The 19,599-nt window shown below is 35.2% G+C and overlaps 1 protein-coding gene across 1 annotated transcript in view; it reads right to left on the bottom strand.

The window, feature by feature from the left end:
- Zip102B (Zinc/iron regulated transporter-related protein 102B) overlaps positions 1-19,599 on the bottom strand; it is a 166,170-nt gene that overhangs the window by 83,717 nt on the left and 62,854 nt on the right. The window contains exon 2 of the mRNA XM_090406851.1: positions 10,609-10,714. Coding sequence (XP_090262977.1) covers positions 10,609-10,714 — 106 coding nt within the window. The remainder of the gene's footprint in view (positions 1-10,608; positions 10,715-19,599) is intronic.

Raw genomic sequence — 19,599 nt, 5'->3', positions numbered from 1 at the left:
TGCTAAAGGAATGATGTAGAGTTTGTGGATCTATTGCCTAAGTTTGATGGATGTAAAGATTTGTACAATTCTGATGAACTGTACTTAACTAGATTAAGAGTTAGGTATCTAGAGACTGCTTTGTTCAATGATAGTGCAGAAGCGCAAAGTCAGGAAAATTAAAGAAATTAGAGCAGATGCAGAAGAGAGAGAGACAGAGAGAGAGAGAGAGTGTGTGTGTGTATGTGTGTGTGTGTGTGTGTGTGTGTGTGTGAAGGCACCCATGAATGAGTGTGTGAATGAACAAAAAACGAGGAAACTAATCTATCAGGCAACAATATTGAATGGGGTGGTCAATTCAAGATGTTAAGGTGATTGGTGGCCTACAAAGATGCTACAGTTTATATATACTAATGCTAGAAGTATCAGGAATAAGAGGTGTTGGATGTGATATCATCTTATATTTTACGAGAATGTGCACAGGAACAGAACGGGTGATGGCTTTGACCAGGCTCTTTAATTTAAGTCTCAGCTCTTGCAAACCAAGGAGAGTGGAAGGAGGGCACAATAATTCCTTTGCATAGAGGAGGATATGTCTGTGGTAGCCAATTAAAGACCAATTAGTATCTCAAGAGTGGTTGTTAAAGAGCTCGAAAAGTTGGTCTAAAAGAGAATTCAGGAATGGGTGGATAAAAATATGATGCTCTTGAGGGGCAGCATGGCTGTGTGAAGGTTCAGTCATGCCTTAGTAATCTACTAACTTTTTATAATAGAACAACAACTAAGTTGGATAAAGGAAATGGCTACAATGATACTGCTGGATTTTGCAAAGCATTTGACAGGATACCACATGAAACTCTGTTATGTAAACTGCAAGAAATGGGGAGAAATAGGAAATTGGTTATATGGATAAAAAGGTGGCTGATCGACAGATACCAAAAAGTAATTTTTGGAGGAGCAGAATCCATTAGAAAGCAGATGACTAGTGGTGTGCTTAGGGCTCTGTGCTTGGACCACTGCCCTTTAATTTGTATATAAATGATATAGGAAATAATTTCAGAGGAGAGATTCAGTTGTTTGCTGATGATGCAAGTTGAGTAGGGTAATAGTGAATTAACCCTCTCGTGAATGAATAAGGGCCTCATATGAGACACATATATTTTCTTCTTAATAATTATTCATTCATAATTTAGTGCTACTATATATATGCATGTGGTCCTCATCTGGGAGAGATCAAAGTGTTCTTAGAAACCACACCAGATGGCAGGAGTGTCAACAGAGTTACAGGAATACCAATCTCTCTCTCTCTGCAGTGCATGGTGGTATTAAGGAGGAAGTGAAAAGCTGCTGTTTTGTTGATTTGAATTTGGTGATATTGTGAATATTTCATTTGTTCATGTTTATTACCATATTCATAAAACGAACTTGAAAACAACCTGTCCTAACATGAGGACAATATGTTTGTAAGGTAATCTATGCAGCAAATAGTTGGAGGTATTCTTGTACCTCCAACTATTTTTATAATTTTATTTTATTTTATTTTTGCAAACATAAATGAATAGTAAGTGAGTTAATTGGCATTATCATTATCAGGCATAAAAAAAGGCCTATTACCACAAGAAACTTACTGAAGAGGAGATTGAAAAAACTGTTGGAGGAATCTGAAGATGGTTTGGAGCTGAGTGATTCTGATGATGATGATACATACCAGCAGCCACAAAAGGATCCTACAGAGAGTGACATTTCAAGTGAAGACAGTGATGTTCAGTGTCCTTCCCCTGTAGGTCAGACTCGCAATGTTCAAAGTCCAGCTAGTGTGCAAAATACAGCTGTTGCTGGTCACATGCCATTGCAGAGACAACCAGTGTGGTTTATTGAGAAAGATAATCCCTTTGCTGGTACTGAACCACAGTTTAGAGGAAAACACCAAGTAAATATTCATGGAGAGAGCCCTGTAGATTATTTTTCATCAATTCAGCTGTTTTCAGATGAATTGATGGGTGAAATTGTGAAACAAACTAATCTGTATGCACTGTAAAGGCAAAGATAATTTAGCACTTACTGTGACTGAACTCAAAATTTACCTTGGAATTATACTTGTCATGACATACATAAAATACCCACGTGTAAGGCAGTATTGGTCTTCTGAACATGGACTGTGGATGGATGTTATAGGTGATGCATGTCAATGAACAGATGGGAGGACATAAGGTGATATTTGCATTTTGTTGATTCAGACACAATACCTACCAACAATAAAGACAAAGCAATACGTATAAGATCAGTCCTGCAAAAATGTTTCATGAACCATTCCATGCTGCTGCAGTCAGCCCAGAAGAATTTCAGCGTGTAGATGAGATGATGATTCCATTCAAGGGATGTTCACAACTCAAACAATACTCACCTAAGAAACCAAAAAAATGGGGTTTCAAAATGTGGATGAGGGCAGGCATTTCAGGCTATGTATATTGTTTTGATCTTGATGTAGGTGCAGATCCTGAAAGACAAAATTCAGACTCATTCAGTGCAAGTGAAAATGTACTACTTGGGCTTTGTCATGATCCTGAAAGGAAGATGATATTTATTATGTGGGTACATGCAGAAGAAATCGACTTCAAGGTGCTGACAAGAAACTGAAAAATGAAAAGGATTTGCAGAAGATGAGACGAGGAAATATGTCCTCATTTTTTTTCATTTTTGTTCATTTTTGTCCATATCCTCTGATAGCATTGGCATTACTGTCACTAGATGGTTTGATAACTCAATAGTACATGTGGTATTTAGCTAATTAGGAAAGGAGCCTGTCAGTGTATGTCAGAGGTTCAGCCGGAAAGAAAAAAAGTATGTTGCAATTCCACTACCTCGCAGCATAGCTGTTTATAACAAACATATGGGTGGAGTGGACCTTATAGACTCTCTTGTGGCTTTGTATCGAAATGATACCAGGAACAAATGATGGTATGCGAGAAATTTATACCATATGTTGAATGTACTTGTTTGTAATGCACGGATCATTTGGAAATGTGAAGAAAAATTGGATTTGTTGGAATTCAAATCAAGAGTGGCAAGTGCTTTGATATATATCAAGGTTTAGCTCAGCTAGGTACAAAGAAACAAGGATGCCCTTCAAGTCAGACACCATCAGCACTAAAGAAACGCAAAACTCACTCTGTGCCACATGAGAAACGTTTTGACAGCTGTAGACACTTCCTAAAGAAGACAACAGGTGCTAATGCCAATCATTGCACAGATGTACACTGCAAAAGTAAAACAAGATACATCTGTGGTAGATGTGAGGTTCCAATCTGTCAGAATTTTCAGTCTTTCCATACAAAATGAGGCAAAGAGAATAAGATTGTTCTTGATTTACATAGCTCTACTGCAAATTCTAATTGTTCTACTTTTTTTTTTTTTTTTTGTATGTACTAAGTAATCCAACTTTTGATCATTCATGCAGTGTTTCAGCAAAATATAAATTGTTTATAATCTGTTTTGTCATACTTGTAATGTTTTTCAATGAAAATAAATTCCTTAGTCTAAGTCATTTTCATAGAAATATGTCTGTAGTGTGTTGGCATTAGTGCATGATGTCCTCAGATGAGGACATCATTTTTTACATATACAGGACATAAATTAGCAAAATTAATGAATTCATGGTACTACTGTAAGATTAAATGGTACTGTATCATGTGATTATAATTTTTTATAAATGAATATAAAACTTCATACATGAGAGGGTTAAGGCAATGTAGAGAGCTTGAAGGATAATTAAAATAGGCTAATATCAAGTTATGGACAAAACATAATGGATGTCAATTTAATCAGGAAAAGTGTAGTTATACATTTTGGGATACAAAGATTACAAGAAGGGTACACATTGAAGAAACTGTAATCCAGGAAATTAATGAAGACAGGGATTTGAGAGTAGTAGTAGTAGACAGAGAGTTGAAGTTTAAAGGGCATACTGCTAAAGTAGCCAGGATAGCTCAGAGGATTATTTGGTTATCGAAGAACTGACTAACAAGCAGAGATAAGGGAGTTTTCATTTCTTATTATAAAGCCTTGATACAACCACATTTGGATTACTGTACTCAGGTCTGGTCACCTGGGTTTCTTGGAGATGAAGAAGTGGTGGAGAGGATCCAGAAGCACATGACCAAGATGGTGAGTAGTCTGTGGAACACTCCCTATGAGGACAGATTGAGGGTTTGTGGAGTGCAAAAGTTGGCTGATAGGCAAAAAAGGGGAAGGGCATGGATATGATGACAGAAATGGCTTTCAGAGGATTGATGCTGGAGGAAATGTTTCAGTACTTGGTTAGAGGGAGAAGAACAAGAGGTCATCCCTGGAAGTTGGGTAGGAGTGTGGTGACTAGATTTTTTTGCTTGGAGAGTGTGAATGAATAGAATGGGTTGTCTTAGCCAGTTGACAGACATTGTTTGAGCCTCCCATGATGAACCTTAGGACTGCATGTAAGCACCTGTACAATACAGCTAATTCTCTTTTTACATGGCTTTTTTTTTTTTTTTTTACACAAATTCGAAATAACACAATTTAGAAAACAAAAGCAATTCTATTTTTCACAGTATATTTTGATTTAACACGGTTCAAATGGTGATTTAACACAGCTCTTGTTTTTAAAATTTCCGTTTGAATTCAGTTCTGTTAAAAAGGGTATTTCCATTATAATTATCATTTCCTAGAATGGTACATATGTACTTAAACGTGAATTTTGGGGAACCCCTCGATGTTTTAAATATCAGGAATTACTCTATGCTACAGAATGTAAACAATTGTGGCGACAACAAAAAAAATCAATTTTTGTAATTGCGATTCCCCGAAGTTAAGCCGACAGATGATCCATTATATTCACTTGCCGTTGGTTCCTGAAAGCAGAAGGGTGCTATGCTGATTCCTCGAAGTTAGGTTGGTCCATTATGGGAGGACTGCCTATATAAAGCTGCTTGGAAGGAGTTAAGCTGTTTGCTAAACAATCATTTCTTGTTTACAATTCAAAATGTTTACGTCTTATGTTTTGTTCATGAAAGTTTTGTTCGTACAATAGAGTTATACAGGTAGGTATTAGAAGTTATGAACAGATAATATCAAATTAGTAAAATTAATTATTGATTATTTTCAGATATTTTCATAACATTACCCTATTAATTATGATATCAGATAATCCAGTTAGACAGAAGAAGAAAAGAAAAGTTATTTCTTTAGAAACTAAGATCCAAATTTTAGATCGTTTAGCAGCCAGAGAAGGTTCCACATCCTTAAGGAAATATTTTGGATTTAACGAAGCTACTGTGAGGACGATTAAGAAAATTGAAGAGGCCATTAGAAAATCTGTTCTTTAAGGAACAAAATTAGGTGCCAAGTTGTCATCGTATACAAGAGACATTATAAAAGTGAAGATGGAAAAGGCCCTAGTGATGTGATAGAAGATTGTTCAGATTGTTAGTGATGACAAAATAATAAAAGCTGTCTTTGAGAATCTCAATGAAAAAGAAAAAAGTGATGATGATGAAGAGATCCCACTCACTGTATAGTTAATCTCAGATGGTATGGTCACCTAAACAGAATGGCAGAGGAAGGTTAGCAAAATGTTAGAAGGAATGTTAGAAAAAAATGTTAGTTTTTTGACAAGATGCCAAGAAAAGACCCAGAGGAAGACCAAGATGTAGGTGGATTAATTAAAGAAGGGCTTCAAATGGCTAGTAAATTGCAAACTCGTTTACTTACACATGATCCAAATACCGAACAAGCCAAACAGTTTAAATGTGAACTGAAGTCATGTATGGTGTGATATGAAGAATTATACAACGATCTAGACAAAAAAGGATCTCAATGATTAATTGCAGAGTTCATGATAAAAAAAAAAAAATAAATAAATAAATAAATAAATAAATCAACCTTCAGAATTATTGGAAATTAGTGATAATTTAGTTCCTTTTATTGAAGAAAATGTTTCACCATTGCAGTATGAACAAGACAGCCAAAGTGTTTCAAGTGATGGAAGTGATTTAATTCCAGTCTCACACAAAAGAATATGGCTACTGTCAGAAAGTGAAGGCGAATAAAATTAAACTAATAATCACATGTGGAGGTGTATTTGGACCTTTTTGAATTTCTGTTTTATTAGTGACAGACTATATTTTAAGAGTGATTTTAGAGGCTATTGAGATGGTAATGATGTAATCTGTTCATGTAGTACTAACTTCCTAATGACAATTTTCCTCTAAATGAATCTGTTATCTGTCAGGGTTCCAATATGATCAGACTATATTTTTAGTATTCTAAGGAACTTCTACTGCATCAATCCACCTACATCTTGGTCTTCCTCTGGGCCTTTTCTTGGCATCTTGTCAAAAAACACTAACATTTTTTTCTAACGTTCCTTCTAACATTTTGCTAACCTTCTTCTGCCATTCTGTTTAGGTGACCATACCATCTGAGATTAGCTATACTCACACATTCCTAAATGCTAACAACATCAAGTTCCTTCCTAATATCCTACACAAAAATCAGATACAGATTGTTGTTTCTCTGAGTTTCCCTTCCACAATTTTTCTTAGCCTCCTTTTCTCAAGTATGATTGCATAAGTCTTACCAAGAATACTCAGTTAGGAAAATTCCTCTATAATTCTCACATTCAGATCTGTTGCCTTTTTATAGATGAGTATATATAAGATATATTCCAATCATCTGAAAATTTGATCCACTGACCAGGATTTTCTTCTGAATTATGCACTGTAACCACTGTAAAACTTTTATAAATCCTTATTTGAGCATTTCTGTTTCTGTTGCCTTTCCACATTTCAGGCTTTTGATAGCTTTTTCTACCTCATGTATATACATATTCCTAATTGCATTCCTCTGAAATTTTTTCTACAACTGTGTTGTCACTACTTGTTTCATTAGCAATTAGTAATCACTCCACACATTTAGAGCATCTTTATCTCCAGTTATCATATCATCTGTATCATCTCTGATTGCTTTTATTGTACTCCTTCCTTCATTTCTAAACTTTTCCAATAGATTCCAGAATATATTGCCACCTTCCCAAGATTTATTTTCCATGTTCTTACCAAAGTTTTCCTGTGACCACACAGTGCTTTGCTTTCTTACATATTTGTCTGCATTCTCTCAGAGTAAAAGCTTTCTTACCTGCCAGGAACTTTGGATTTATTTTTATTATTATTTATTTATTTTGACGACAACCACACTACAGACACTCTCTGGGTTTATCAACCAATGTTTTCTGCAGGATCCACCAATGAATCTCCAATGTTTAGTTCTTGTTTTCAAACTCTTTCATTTTTTTTCTTACAATATTTGTGTATTTGAGTCTACAGTTCACCTCTGAAAGCTGCTCAACTTTGATTCTTTTTAAAACTTTCTTACAAACCTTTCCTTTAAGTATGATATTCAATTTTATCCTGCTCAAAACTAAATGGTAATCACTTCCTATTTCAAATCCTCTGTATACTCTTATGTCCTGAACAAGAATGAAGATTTGTTATCAACAATAACATAGTCAATGGAACTTTTTTTTATTTCTTTTATCTTCTCTCCATGTGAATATTTGTGCAAATCTTTATGCTGGAACATATTAGTAATTACTAGTCCATATTCCAGCAGGCAATTATGATTCTTAGATTTGCTCTTTTCCCAAAAAAATTTCCACAAACATTTCTGTCTGGTAATCATTTCCTTCTCTGCTGATCTCCAACAGGGACCAATTTTTCCTTTTGCTTTGTGTCAACTTGCCTTTTCTAACTGCATCAAAAAATTCTTCCACTTCTTCCTTAGTTAAATCTTCTATAGGACTATAGGCACACATGAGTATCATTGTTTAGTTCTATTCCCCATTCTGATATTTGCTCACATCACTCTATTTGATATTGCTTACCATTCAAGAAGATTATCTCCATATTTAGTGCAGAATACTATAGTTACTACTTTTCCCTGATCGTTACTTCCTGAACAACTTGTTGCTTAGAATTCATTTCTTTCCCATTGATGCTTCTTATGTTGATACTGCCAATTTTGAACTATGGTGATGTTGAGTTGGGGTTTCCTTTGTAATTTCAACATTCACAATTCAGACTACCTTCCTTTCTCCAACTTCAAAGCCTATCAAGGTTTTGAAGTTTTCCTGGCTGGAAAACAAGCCGAACTCTTTGCTGTTGATAATGATTTAACACAAATTATTTGGTAACCCACAAGAATTGTAGATAATCCTCCATTTTTTCAACACCCAGGACCTTTTCTTAATCAGCTCTCCCTCCAAATAAACGATTTGTGTTAGCTATCCTCCTGGCAAGTCTGACCATAACCTTGTTCCATGTTTTTACAAACTGTCCTTCTCCCAGTCACTCTCAGTCTCATATCCTATGGCACTACAACATATTTATTTTCTGTATTCTTACTGAAGTTGTCCAATGGCTTTTATTTTGCTACTTTTTTACATAATATCCTCCATATTTCTTGAGGCCATCTGTTGACTTACTCACCAAGCATTTCTCATATGATTTCTTCTTTTCAAGAACTGCCTATGACTTCTTGATTCCACCATGAAGTTCTGAATTTTCTATCCTTGGAAACAACTTCACCACATGCCACCCTGTTTTTATTTCTTCTTCAACTGTTATTTTATTCCTAAGTTTACTGCTATTTCTTAATAAAAAATGGAGATCATTACAAATTAAAACTAAAAATTAGGTTTTTTTCACTTGGTTACAAAGTAAATTATAATTTCCAAGAAATTACAATCTTGTTTAATCCTTTTCGTAAGTGTAATTTCCTTTCTGAAGTTTTTATGTGAAAACAAAGTTTCTACACACAAACTTTGTTCACTTACAGTGGAGTAAAGAATTAAACAAAGAACATAATTTCTTAACAAGTATAATTTAAAAATTAAGTATGTGATTTAGCTCAGGCCAATTGAAAAGTAAAGCAAGAATGTGATTGTCTGTGAAAATACTAGTGGTGGGCAGTAGATGGAGTTGGTGTAGATGATGATAGCAGTTGCAGTTGGTTGTAGTCGGTGGATTGAATGGTGAAGATGGAGAGTTGTAGAGTAGATTCCCTCCCTCGATGAGTCTTTGGACTCCCTGGAGGTGTCACATAATAATAATATAATAATAAAAGAAGTTGTTTTGCAAAGTAAATGAGCAATGAAAATTCAATGTTCAGCTGTGAACACATGGAAAGAAAACAAAACAATCCGACAATATTTGCAAAACCTTCTTAGTCAATCAATTACAATCATATCCAAAACCATCCCAATTCACCCCCCCCCACCTCCAGAAAAGACTGGGGCACATATGATAACCAGCAAATATCTTTAAATAAAATTATAACCACTTACAGAATATATAAAAAATTGGCATCTCCTATCTACTCCACTGAAGTCCAGCCACAGTCCCTAGACCTGCCAGGTTCTTACCAGGTTCCTTGCTGTGTAAACTATCCTGCTATGGCCAAACAGGCAGTACAGCCAACATCAGAATTACTGAACATAATGACCATATCTGTTTCAATCACTACAGGTACTCAGGACTTGCTGACCTTGCTTTGAATCCACATCACAGAATACACTGGAAAAAAGGCCACTCTACTCCACTGCAGTAAATAAATATGAAAAACTATTCTTTGAATCTGCCTCAGCCTTAAAAAACTACCCAAACCTGAACAAATTTGGTTGTATGAAATTGCTCCAAATTTGGGAAGGTCTCATCCCCCGTGTTTCAGTCCAATGGTCAAGGACACCTATTTTAGCTAAGGGGGCACTATTTAGGACTTTAAGCTCACTTTTCGTTACCATGCTCCAGCCTCATTACTCAGAGAGAGTAGTGCCTGCATTCACATATCATATTGTACTGTGTTCCTTGATATTAGTCTACATTGCAATTTCCTTAAAAAAATACAGTTATGAATAAGCCCTACCACCAGGCCTATAAAACAATAAGGAATCCATGTTGAAGAATAATATATATTACTTATAAAAATATACAATAAGGAATCTCAATCCATGTTGGAGAGTAATCAATATTTCTTATAAAAAATTACCTTGCATTCTAGAGTACTAGATGATAATGATTTATGGTTTTAATGGCACAAAGCCATACTGCACCATAATCAAAGGTTACAGAAGTACATAAGATAAGACAATCAAAAGGATCCATGCCCAAAGCAGGATCTGAATTCATGACCTGTTGTTTGGAGAGCAGGTACACTAACCACTCGGCCAACCAGCCCAAAGTATTAGAGAAGTTATTTAAACATTATTACATGTTCATAAAATTCTTTCAGAAAAAGAAATGTTATCTAAATTCTTTTAGGGAAACTGTTTTTTTTTTTTTTTTTTTTTTTTTTTTTTTTTTTTTAACTCTCTTTGACTGTTGATAACTTAAGTGACTCACAATCTAAACATTTTGATCTTATTATGTATAATAAACGGATTGCTTCAAAAAATGGCATTTGGTTAGTTGATAACGCAAAAAAAAATATGCTTTGAAAAGTGAGGTAATCATAAAGTAACCAAAAGTAACAATTCTTATAAATACCTATAAAGCAACTGGATTTTAGTATAAAGGGTTAAAATTTTAGTATCACCCTTACTGATTTGAGATGAATAGAGGGTATTGACACCTTCTGGAATGATAACACTGAGAGCAGTTCCTACTAAGAGCCCAGCACCTAAAACTGAAACCAGCTGCAACTTTTCCTTAAATTAAAAAAAAAAAGTTATGTGAATCTAGTAAGTTACCATATTGAAACTAAAAGTAAATTAAAAATGTACAATATAATTTTTGTTACCTAGTATGTTTTGAACTCAATGAAGCTGATCCTATGGATCAGTTTGCAGCATTACTTATGCTGATATAATTGCCCATGCTTTCTGAATCCAAGCTGCAATTGTTCTTTCCTCATAGCCATTTGCATGATAATGTGCATTCCCTTCAGTAATAAAGTTACATAACGCAGTCACTCTTTCATACAGATTCTCACCATTCCTCTCAACATAATCTAGTTTCCCTGACTCTAGTGTTAGATCTCATACCCAATTAATAATTTTTCCAGACTCCTAATACCAAATGCATTCAAGTGTAGGCCACTGCTTTTACAAATCTCTTCTTCCTCAAACTCACTCCAAACATCCAAATACTCGCAACCATTCTTTCTACACAGCCTAGGCTTTGAAATGTTTGCCATCATAGCCCTTCTTCTTAATTCCATGTTATCATATCTAGATAATATACTAACTATTTTCACTTTCTCACTCACTCTAACAGTCGTTTCATATCCTTTCTCATACTGCATAAGAAACGAATAGCTAAATTTCTGCAGAATATCTATATAATACTCTCTCTCTCACTCTTGGTGGAGAGCAACAGGGCAAAATAAGCACTGACAAAAAGAAAAAAAAGTTGCAAAACTTGAACAAAGAGGTGAATTTCCCAGAAAATTATGCTATCTCCACTGCATATTGGACAAAGTATTTATGAAAAAGAGGCATAGAAAATCTCAGAAATATTACTTAAAATATATTAAACATACAACAAAAATCAATGCCACATGAAGCTGTGGTCATTCTAATGATATTACAGAACACCTGTCTAGGAGGTTAGTAAGTAAAGAAGAAGCCACAGTGCATGCTGAATATCTTTAGGGTAACAGCACACAATAGTTGTCCTGTCACAACTGTAACACAGAAATTATAAACTCTGATGTTTGAGACAATATTAGGAAGCAAACAACACATATATCATGAATCTGTGTAGATGTTCTTTAAGGATATGACCACTATTACTGTTGGACTCAAACTGTGGGTTACCAGCTACGTATACCAGCTATAGCTTTGACACTCAGCTGCGGGTAGACTGAAGAATGGCAATTGGCTTAGAGTTCAGTAAAAACATGATCAGAAATCCTGAAAATATCAAAAGCATAGAATTAACATATATTATATATGTGCCAAATACTAAATTGTATTAAATTTCATCTAGCTAGAGCAAAGTTGCTGCAATATATAATCTCAAAATATTTTGTTCCTTTGTGTTCCTACAAATTGGCCTGATGAAAGCAAAAACTGCAATAGGCCAACAACTTTTCATGTAGATTCCAAATGCCAAATTTTAATAAAATAAAAATAAAATTTACTCAGCAAGAATTCAGGAACTACTTGAATACAGACAGCAAAAAACAAATCTAACAGGTGCACACACAATTTTGCAAAATGCACTTGGAAAAACAGTGCACCCTAACCTGTTCAAGTACAGAATCTCAAAATTTCTTTTATCTTGCATTAGAATGTGATTATATATACATCCCAAGTTTGAACCTCAAATACTTTCACCCACAGTTGTTAATATAAGATGTCACAAATGCTCCTTATTGTCTATATTGTGCATTTGGCACAATTCTAATAAAAAAAAACTGTATATAACACTAAAATTCTTAAGCTTTCATCAAAATCCATCAAGCACAGAAAAAATGGATGATGTGATGGAGACATATTATGATGTCATGCAACTATCAGCTTCACCTGTAAAGAACATCTAAATCTAGAAGCAAAAATTGCCACCTCAAAAGCATACCTTCCCTAAAGGAAAGAAAAGCCAACTAGACCACCCCAGGTTCAAGGGCTTCAATAAGAAGCTATTGTCAAGTAAATCTCCAGAGCAAGGTCTCTGGTTCCCCCCCCTCCATTTTTTTACAAGTGGGTGATGATGGTGATGACACCCTTCATAAACATTTCCAAACAAACTACAAACAACTGGGAAGTCAGTAGTTTACAGTATACGATGGTAACATGTAAATTCTTGTAGATAATCTTATATGTTGGTTGGACATACTTCTAATTTTGGAGAATATTAATCGTGATGGAAGTTTTTTCACTTGGCTATGCCACCAATTACATATTTGGTTTTATCCTTTATCCAAGTGTAAGCAAACAAAGTTTAAGCCTCTAATATTTTCAGGACTGGGGTAACTCGTGGTAAAGGTGGTAGGTATAAGTTCTGATCACTTGCCTTAGTATCTCCCATAATGCAAAGCAGATCTCCTTGCGGACATGTATAATGCTATGCATTAAGAGAAGGGCCACTACCCAGACTGGTTTCGACCTTTATTGAGGTCTTGTCAGTGGGAGCTAGACCCAGAGGTGGTGATATTAAGGTGGAAGTACTGCAAAAGTCATATCATCATATACCAGTTGCCAAAAGGTGTCAACACCTTATTATTAAAATTCTCTGGATTAGAGACAGTTGATGGAAGTTTTTTCACTTGGATATGTTACCAGTTATATATTTGGTTTAATCCTTTATCCAAGTGTAAGCAAACAAAGTTTGCACTTGAAATATTTTCAGGACTGGGACAAAAAAGGTGTTGACACCTTTTGACAACTGGTATATGGTGATATGACTTTTGCATTATTTCCACCTTAGTATCACCACCTCTGGGTCTAGCTCCCATTGACGAGACCTCAATAAAGGTCAAAACCGGTCTGGGTAGTGGCCCTTCCCTTAATGCATAGCATCATACATTTCCACAAGGAGATGTGCTTTGCATTATGGGAGATACTAAGACAAGTGATCAGAACTTATACCACCTTTACCACAAGTTACCCCGGTCCTGAAAATATTTCAGGCGCAAATTTTGTTTGCTTACATTTGGATAAAGGATTAAACCGAATAATAATCATGTATGGGAAGTGGTCAGGATTGTTTGAAAGAAGCAGTATCAGACCGCATGCAGTCTGATACTGATAATTAGGAGGATAAACCCAGTGGGATTAAGTGGATGAGTAGGGATATGAAGCAAGAGCAGCAAAAAAAGAAAATATTGTGGAGGGAATACAAAGAAAAAGTTAAGCACCATACTCATAAGCAGTGCAAAGTACAAGCAAGAAGGGTATCATAAGAAAGTAAGTAGTATCATAAGAAATGCCACATCTTATTATAAGAGAAAATTAGCTAAGCAGGCCAAAGTAAATCCAAAAGAGTTTTTCATTATGTTCCAAGAAGCCTCTTACCAACATTCTATAAACTCCTCACAAAAATCATAGCAAACAGGATAACACATGTACTAAAAGATAATCAATGAACAGAACAGACAGGATTCAGATCTGGTTTCAGCACCATGGACAATATCCACACACTAAGATGATTATTAGATAAATGTAATGCAATCAGCATATCCCTTTGTCTAACTTTCATAGATTATGAAAAAGCTTTTTGACAGTCAAGATAAATGAACTAATAACAGCCCTAGAGAAAAACAAGGTGTTGAACCCCAGTACGTTGAACTTCTAAAACATATCTATAACAATTCTACTGCAACCATAACGCTATGGAACAAGAAATCTAAAATCAACATATGAAGAGCAGTTAAGCAAGAGGGACACTGTCACCAAAACTGTTCAATGCAGTACTAGAAGAAATCTTTTAAAAACTTAAACTGAAACAATAAAGGTATAAAGATAAATGGGAAATACATCTCACATAAGATATGCAGATGATATCTTGATAATAGCCAAAATGGCTAAAGAACTCCAAGATATGACAGACCAACTTAATACAGAAAGTCTGAAAAAATGCTGAAAATAAATACTGGAAAAACTAAAGTAATGTTCAATAAGTCAGCAATAAAATCACCCATCATCTTGGGAAATAATCAATTAGATATTGTAGATCAATTTGTCTATTTAGGACAGCAGGACAAGCCCTTTGATTTAGATAAAGCAGTGTTGTGTCCACTTTCAATATTATTCCTTGTATCTCTATATCAAGCTGCTAAAAGTGAAGTCTTTTCTACATGGGTCACGTGGTATCTCTATCACACAAAGAAATAGCCTCACGGTAGAGCCAAAATTCAACGTGACAGAGTCCTCAAACCTTACCTCTCTTAAAATCCTAAAAAACTTATATTTTTAGACTGCACCACTTAAATTATTAGATTAAAGATATAATTCAATCAAGAAGTAAGTTAGAAGATATACTCATGTGACCTAGGGTTGCAATCGTGTCCTTAACTTCATTCTATTAAACTCCCGCTCAGATCCGTAATGAGTTTCACAAGTGGTGCATCGAATTCTATACACAGACTCATATATTTAGTTAAAATCAAGCAAGGTTTATTAGTTTCTAAGCTTACAGTTTAACATACATGAACAATCATCATTCTAAATAAAACACATTCTAATCTAAATCAATGAATTAGCTTGACTTCATCAGATATGATCTCTGAACACATTTTTTTTTTCAAGTAATTTACACAAAAGTAAGTAATTCTATATCATCTAGATTACTACTAAATTCCAGTATTTAAATTCTATACTAACTACTGGTAACATTAACCATTCTTCAACATACAAAGATTCTGTTTCAGTTAATACCATTCACTCATGACTTTCTATAAAACACATGTCCTACAGTCCTGACCTATACTTGTATCTGAGTCCTTCACTAATAAAGCTTCACATATTAATACATATTCAGATTACATTCATATAAATAACAAACTTTACTTATCTCCACTCGATGGTATCTCTGTCTGTCTGCTTCTGCTTTAGTCTATCCTCTGTTTCATTAGTACATGTCTTTGTTTCTTTCAATTGACTGCCTGAAGGAAGACGTGTGACCAGTGTATCTAGGAATGAGAATGAGTTCTGATTTTTAATTTCGATGGTAAATTGTATGCGTTCATGTTGTTTGTTCAGGTGGCTAAGGAATGTGTTTAGCGTTTGTCGCCCATGCGGCCAGATAACGAACACATCGTCAATGTATCTAAGCCACACTGTAGGTTTTAGAGTGGCGGAAACAAGAGCACTTTGTTCAAAAGTTTCCATATAGAAGTTAGCGATTGGGGGGCTATCTATTCAAGACATCATTATAACGAAATCAGATAAAGGCAATGCCACTGTCGTCCTTGACAGGTCAACATCCATCCCAAATGAATCAACTAGTATCCGATAACAGCACCTATCAGCTGGTAAACTATAACCCAACAAACAGGATAAAGAATAAAACAGAGAAACTACTTAAGTCTGTCACTTCATGGCCATCAGACACGGTTAAAAATTTATACCTCACTATGCCCGCTCTCCCAGAATTTATGGTAACCCAAAAGTACACAAACAAAATGTGCCGCTTTGACCTATTGTGGAAGGAATAGATAGCCCTAATTACCACTTAGCCAAGAAATTAGCGTCAACACTCAAGGAGTTGGTAGGTCATTCCCCCTCCTACATAAAGAACACACAACACTTTATAAACAAAATTCAAAACATAACACTAGACAAAGATGACTTATTAGTCAGTTTCAACGTCTCTGCCCTTTTCACAAATGTCCCAATCAATGACACAATCCTTCTACTTCGGAACAAATTTCCACTGACATTACGGCCCTCTTTGCTCACGTACTAAAGTCCAGTTACTTCGTGTGGCAAAATAAATTTTACCTACAAAAAGAAGGTACAGCCATGGGCTCATCACTATCCCCTCAAATCGCTAACTTCTATACAGAAACTTTTGAACAAAGTGCTCTTGATTCCGCCACTCTGAAACCTACAGTGTGGCTTAGATACGTTGATGTTGTGTTCATTATCTAGCCGCATGGCCGACAAACGCTAAACACATTCCTTAGCCACCTGAACAAACAACATGAACACATACAATTTACCATCGAAATTGAAAATCAGAACTCGCTCCCGTTCCTAGATACACTGGTCACACGTCTTCCTTCAGGCAGTCTATCCTTCACGGTCTACTGCAAACCGACACGTACACTGGCTGATACATACATGCTAATTCATACCTCCACCCATCACAAAAATATGGAGTCATTAACACCCTTAAAAACAGAGCTATAACAATTTGCTCCAACCAGCAAGCTCTGAAACGGGAACTAAAAATCATCAGTGACACATTCATAAATAATGGCTATAACAAAAATACTATCAATAAAATACTTCATAAAACATCAACAAAAAAGAATCTAGACTACAGTAAAACCATAGCCATCCCATATATTAAAGGGTTATTGGAAAAAATCAACAGAATCCTACACCATTATAACCTCAATGCCACCTTTAAACCACCTACTAAACTTAAAAACATATTCAACTCCTCTAAGGATCCTCTCCTCCCATTAGCACATCCTGGAGTTTATTGCATCCACTGCACCTGTAACTTACCATACATTGAAGAAACAGGCCAATGCCTATATGTAAGAAAGAACACATAAGACATATTAAATATAACCATTTTGGTGAAGCAGGCCTCTCAGTTCACGCTCTCAACACCTTACACCAAATCAACTGGAAAAGTACCCACTCTTTTGTTGTTGTTGATCCATCGAGACGTTTCTGACTCCTGGCAACTAAACGAACATACACTCTCCATTCAAATCTGTCCCTGACCATGTCTTTAAGAACCTCCAAGCACACTCCAGTTGCTTCTTTAACTCCATCCACCGATCTAATTCTTGGTCTTCCTCTTCTCCTGCTTCCATCAACTTTAGCAAGCATCATCATCTTCTCCAGACTGTCATCTGCTCGCATAATATGTCCGAAGTATGACAATTTTTGCTTGATGATCATAGCTTCAAGGGAGCAATCTGGCTTTATTCTGTCTATTACTGATTTACTGGTTTGCTTTGCAGTCTATGGTATTCTTAGTAAGTGTCTCCAAACCCATAATTCAAATGCATCTATCTTCCTTCTTTCACTCTTTCTCAGGCCCAACTTTCACATCCATACAGCACCACAAGGAATACCGTTGCTTTCACGATTCTGATTTTTGTTGTGAGGCTAATAACTTTATCTTTAAAGATCTTGCTTAAATTTGTCATTGCTTTTTTTCCGAGTAATAATCTTCAGTACAATAACCATCTCTATCAATTCACGATCCTAGGAACTCAAAATTGTTAACTGCTTCCATTTTCTCCCCATCTACTTCAAAATCATTAAGTTCACATGTTGCCATAACTTTTGTCTTTTTCAGGTTAAGTTTAAGACCATATTTAGCACTTTCTTCTTTAACTTTCATGATAAGTTCCTTCAAATCTTCTTTGCATTCTGCTAGCAAGGTGGTATCATCTGCATACCTCAAATTATTAATATTTTTTCCATCAATTTTAATTCCAACTGGAGACTTCTCCAGCCTTGCCATTCTTAAAATGTATTCGCTGTACAAGTTAAACAGGTACGGAGATAAAGTACATCCTTGTCGCACCCCTTTACCTATTGTGAAATACTCAGTTTCTCCAAGATCTGTTCGCATAGTAGCTTCTTGTTCATAATAAAGATTCCTCAGAAGGATAATGAAATGCTCTGGGACTCCCATTGTTCTTAACACATTCCACAGTTTCACATGATCTACAGAGTCAAAAGCCTTGCTATAGTCAAGGAAACAAAGGTAGACATTCTTGTGATATCCCTGTGCTCTTTCTATTATCCATCTCACATTGGCGATTTGATCTCTTGTTCCTCTGCCTTTTTGAAACCCACTCTTTACACCATACAAAAACCTGGTATGAAAGAAAATTTAAGTAAGCCTGTGAAATTCTGATAAACCACCCAAATATCAACAATAATGACGGCATGAAAATTCCAAGAATCTGGATGGCACACATTCAACCCACCTAATACGTAGTATCCAGCATACGTCAGGACTCTAGGCAACCTTCAGCCAGTATTGGAAACCATTCCATACCAACATTGGTTGGAATGTATATGTATGATCATGGTGTTAATATATATATATATATATATATATATATATACATATACAGACTTGTTGTTGCTCCCAATGTAATTTTACAACCAGTAGATAATATTAATAATAGGACTAGCGTTGATGTATATTTTTATTTTTCATTTCTTATTTTATTTAATTAATTTTTTTTTTTTTTTTCATCAGAGGTCAGGCCAATAATTGTTGTAACGGTTGGTCAGTAATTTTAACAAACCTTAGATTGTAGTGTAGCTTGTTTTCTGTATATGGTGCATCTGCTCCAAAAGATGACCTTGATATAAAGGTCAAAATGTCGAAAGTGGATTTTAGTTTATATTAAACTAAAGTTTTACTCACACACGATGGTTGTCTCGATAATTTTCCAAAATTATTATTATTATTATTATTATTATTTTGACACCTCCAGGGAGTCCAAAGACTCATCGAGGGAGAGTGTGCCGACAGCATCGAACGATTGGCCCCCTTCCAACTACTAACCGCGCTCAAACTTACTTAACTGAGCCATTAGTAGCAGAGGCTCTACCAATCGACCAACCTTTGTAAAAGCATTTAATGAAACTATTCACTGACACAAAAACAATATAAAAACAAAAACATAAATTATCCTCTGAAAATAAAATAATAAATATATAAAATTCATGTATTGAATAAACTAGTTACGCTTACGGGAACATATCAATATTGCAAAATATACCAAGCAACTAATTAAAACTAAATAATAACAATGAATCTAAAAATTAATAGCTACCTTGGGCTGTGTTGCAGAACAAAGCTTTTCATATGATGGTGATACATTGGAAATTGACACTCTTAATTCTCTTTCTATATTTAACTGAGATCTATATTTTGTTTT

The sequence above is a fragment of the Typopeltis vanoorti genome, chromosome 17 (genome assembly GCF_054136105.1).
Source record: "Typopeltis vanoorti isolate ZY-2024b chromosome 17, IOZ_Tvanoo_1.0, whole genome shotgun sequence".
NCBI classification, from domain to species: Eukaryota; Metazoa; Arthropoda; class Arachnida; order Uropygi; family Thelyphonidae; genus Typopeltis; species Typopeltis vanoorti.
This window is presented reverse-complemented; position numbering and strand designations above follow the sequence as displayed.